The sequence below is a fragment of the Bubalus kerabau genome, chromosome 8 (genome assembly GCF_029407905.1).
Source record: "Bubalus kerabau isolate K-KA32 ecotype Philippines breed swamp buffalo chromosome 8, PCC_UOA_SB_1v2, whole genome shotgun sequence".
In the NCBI taxonomy this organism is placed as follows: Eukaryota; Metazoa; Chordata; class Mammalia; order Artiodactyla; family Bovidae; genus Bubalus; species Bubalus kerabau.
Genome location: NC_073631.1, coordinates 108,500,247 through 108,504,682, shown reverse-complemented (window position 1 = coordinate 108,504,682; position 4,436 = coordinate 108,500,247). Strand labels below are relative to the sequence as shown.

The 4,436-nt window shown below is 42.2% G+C and overlaps 1 protein-coding gene across 1 annotated transcript; it reads right to left on the bottom strand.

Moving 5' to 3' along the window:
* Positions 1-2,830: 2,830 nt before the first annotated feature.
* Positions 2,831-4,173, bottom strand: LOC129658673 (olfactory receptor 9A4-like). Its single transcript, XM_055589545.1, has one exon. It carries the CDS (start codon positions 4,171-4,173, stop codon positions 3,229-3,231), a length of 945 nt encoding a protein of 314 aa, XP_055445520.1. The 3' UTR covers positions 2,831-3,228.
* Positions 4,174-4,436: the final 263 nt, after the last annotated feature.

Below are 4,436 nucleotides of genomic sequence, written 5' to 3'. Positions count from 1 at the left end.
CTTTGGAGTTTGAAGCATTGAGAAAAGAAATAACTCCTGAAATCATCAGGGAAACCACCGTATTGTAATTGGATGTAAACTGTGTTCTGTGCCAGTTTTGTCCACATCCTGAAAAACCTGCTGTATATGAACAGTTTTAAGAAAATATTTCTGGGAATCTGTTGATTCACTGGTTAGGACTCAGAGCTTTCAATGCCAGGGTTTCCAGGTCAATCCACAGTTGGGGAACTAAGATCCTGCAAGCCCATGATGCATACAAAACAAAAGAAAGTTTGCCTTGCGAATCCCACCCAGACATGGTTACTTCTTTTCTTTGTATCCACTGAACACAGGCTTCATTTAGATTATATGCATTTTAAAGTTGTTACCTGTTTTATGTATCACTTCAGGGGTGCTGTTGAGAATCTGTGCCTATCAAGGACATTGTCATAAGACAGTGTGACACAGAGTATTGAATCATTCCCTTATTTCTGGGGAGCTGGCTTCCTAGTGTGGATTATCCACTATCTTCAACTTTATTCTTGTGATAAAAGTCTTCCTCCATCTGTGCTTTTAGTGAATGTGTCTCCTCTAAGCACGAAGAACCCAGCCAGCTCCAAGTTGATGACCTTAAGTTCTGACATTATATTTCTATTTGTGATCATATGCCATGAGAGATGAGAGGTCCCAACAAAGGAAGAGGATCGGGACTTTCATCCCTATGTCCCATCTATCCTACACAGTCTCCATCTGGGGATCACAAAACAAAAAAGCAGCGGAAATTTAGAGAAAACATCCTCTATATTCAGAGGTCCCAAATCTCTAGTTGCAGCAAGGAGCCAGACCTTCAAATTAGATAGTCTGTCCCTCAGACCAAACTGCCATCATCTCAGCTTCATAGAGAAATTTGTAAAGTCTCCAAAACATATCTGTTTGTCTATGACTTTTCTATTTTGTCCAGAGCCATAGGGTAAGAAAACTGCTAGGAAATGCCAAACCAGAGGGTATTATGTTCCTTAGTCGCCAGGCTCCTTGCTCATAGATGTGTACCTTTGCTCAACTGACCCCTTTTAGTCTCATTGCTTGTATAACAATACATACAAAGTCTCATTCTCTAAACTCTGTAGGCTGTATTTCTATTTCTGTTGGCTTCCATCAGTATCCCCAAATCATATCACATTTGTGCTTATCATTTTAACACCAAAATTTCACATTAGAATTAAGTACCTTGAAGGCATGTTCTTCAGCATTCTACTATCACAACAAGTGACAAGAAGAGAGTCTGACAAAATGTGTACTCTATAAATATTATTCAGTGAATATATCAGTTAGAAGATTAAAGAACAATACAATAGATAAAGATTATCCAACCTGACTATCTTTCCCTCAACTCACTCTTTTCTAAAACATTGTCCACTCAACTTGTAATCCTCTTGCCACAGATCATTCACAAACTGAGAAGTGGTATAAAGAAGAGATGAAGAGGGAGCAGGATCGTGGGTCTCTCACCCAGCACTGCACATCCACACCCTGCTCTTTGCTATGCAGGGATGATCTGAAGTACAGCTGATCTACTCTGCAGCTGCCGCACTTTACTTCTTGTTTGAGAAGCCAGCCCAGCTCAGGCTTCCCAAAGAGATGCTTTTCTATTCTCTCCTTCAAGAGGAGAATCACTTGGAAGACATTCATTTCAAGAGAAGGGGAAGGAATAAAAGCTCTCCTGCCCTTCATGTATCAACCGCCACCCCTACATGGCTAATACAAGGCACTGCTTGGGAGACAGCCTGATTCTGTTGTCTTCACTCAAATGAGGAATAACTAGCCAAGTACACAAACTTAAAGTACAGAAATAATGGTGCTAAGAGGAATCAGGTTGTGTCCCTGTCTCTCATTCTCTCTGCCTCTTTCCTCCTCTTCCTTGTCTACCCCCAAGGATAGTTATTCACTGAGGAAAAAATTTGCACAGGCTCAGAGACACACTGGGGATATAGTCAAGGAAAAGCTGAAAAAACTTCCACTCTTCCCACCTGAGGCTAATCAAGTTGGAGACCATGGATGTTTTGAGCAGTGGGCAAAATTGAAAGCTCCCAGTCAGGAGCTTCTCAACACCCAGGCCGCCTTACTCCCTGGACCTTCCTTACCCACTACCACACATTCACAGCTGTCAAAATCAGCCAACGCAGCTGCTATGTGCTTCTCCCTGACTACATGGAGCCCTACAGAGCCTAAGCCATCCCCAAGCTGTAAATTCACCAGTGGATTCAAGACGCTTGTCAAAAACCTAGTGGCCAAACGGACTTCTGTCCAAATTCTCTCTTCATCTCCAGAGTTATAAGAAGCCCATCTTTCCCAGATGATCTCTGCCCTCTCTGGACACACACTCTCTGGTCATATTTATGGATCCAGGTCAGAGATTCAAAGAGAGGACCTGCCACCTTCTCTACCGCCAATGTGTTAATGCCATGGCCCATTCCCATCTCTCCAACATGCATGCATTCCAAGGGGGGTTGTTCAGCCATGTTTCCCTCTAGGTCTTCAAAGGCGATTGGGTTTTGGAGCCCTGCTCAAAAACCTCAGCTGCTTGGATTGAGGGATAAAGGTTTAAAAAATATTCAAAATTAATCCCAAAAATGCTACATAAAAGTGAGAATGGCTGAGATGCTGAGTAAAATTGCAAAATCACATCTTAAATATTTATTATTACATTTGCAAAAACAACTTTTTATTTGTTATTATATTTTTGGCCGTGCTGGGTCTTTTTGCTGCACACGGGCTTTTGCTAGTTGTCGAAGGCAGGGCTACTCTCTAGTTGGGGCTCAGACTTCTTATTGTGATGGCTTCTCTTTTGTCGAGCACAGGCTTTAGGGTACACAAGCTTCAGTATTTGTGGTACACAAGCTTAGTTGCCCATGGCACGTTGGATCTTCTGGGCCAGGTATTGAAACCATTTCTCCTGCATTGACAGGTGGATTCTTTACCACTGGACCATCTGGTAAGTCCTATTAAATTTATCTTGCAAGGTGTATTTTAACTAGAATAATGTGTATAAATGAATGTATCCACTGTAACTACAATAATGTGTATAAATGAATATATCCACTGAAAAATAAGGAAGTGATTATTAAAAGCTAAAAGTTACATCATAGACCATAAACTACTTGATGATGAAAATGACTATTTCAGATTTGAATCAGAGCTCTCAGCTTACTCAGGCCCAAGATGATGAATCCATGGTGGTCCTGACAACAGCTAAGCCTTGAGGAGTCGATAGCAGCTTTTCATGGTATCTCGAAACACCTCTATGAATTTGTCATTTCGGAGGGTGAAGATAAAGGGGTTCAGACATGGGGTTACAACTAAAACCATCAGTGATGCTACCCTGTTGTACTCAGCGGCCTGCGTTTGCTTGGGTTTCACATAGAGGAACAAACAGCTGCTGTAGCCAATCACGACACAGGTGAAGTGGGAGGCACATGTAGAGAAGGCTTTCCACTGGCCAGATCCTGAAGGGATCTTGAGGATGGTGGAGATGATGTAGGTGTAGGAGACAATTGTAGGGATCAAAGAACCAAAAAGTACAAAAACAGCCATTAAAAAAAGAATAAATTCAGTGAAAAGGCTATCATCACACGATAGCTTGAATAGCTGTCCTCGGTCACAGTAAAAATGGTCTAGCACGTTTGATTTGCAGAAAGTAAGATGAAACGTGACATAGACTGGCCAGATTTGAAAAAGGAAGCCAAACACCCAGGACACAATTACCACCCAGAGACAGGTGTGGCTGTTCATAATGATGGTGTACTGCAGAGGGTTACAGACAGCCACATGACGGTCCACAGCCATCACAGCAAGTAATATGAACTCCGACGTTCCCAAAGACAGGTACAAATACAGTTGTACACAACAGGCAGTCAAGGATATTGCCTGCATCCCACGAAGTAGCAGACCCCAGAGCATCAAGGGGACAGTCACAGTTGTGGTCAGCATCTCTAGGACAGAGAGGTGACCCAGGAAGAAATACATGGGGGTCTGCAGACGTTTATCAACACAGACAATCACAATAATGAGGATATTTCCCATCACTGTCACCAAGTAGAAGAAAAAGAAAGTGGCAAAAAGAATATTGTGCAGTTCTTTAGAGCCAGGGAAGCCAAGGAGATAAAATTCCGTGGTGCTAGAGTAATTTTTCAACATTTGGCTGGGTGCTTCTGCTCTTTTTGAAATCTGGAGGGCAAAGGAGAGACAACAGGCTGCTCATTTCAATGCACTAAAGACATTCACAGGTTGACAAATATTATCTCTTGCTCTTTCAGGCTCCACAGAATGACCAGCTGGGTTCATATTTCACTATTCTCTGTACAAAGTCGATGTTAAATGTTTTATAATCAACATGTGGGCTTCACTGGTGGTTCAGTGGTAAAGAATATTTCTGCCATTGTGGGAGAAATGGGTTAGAT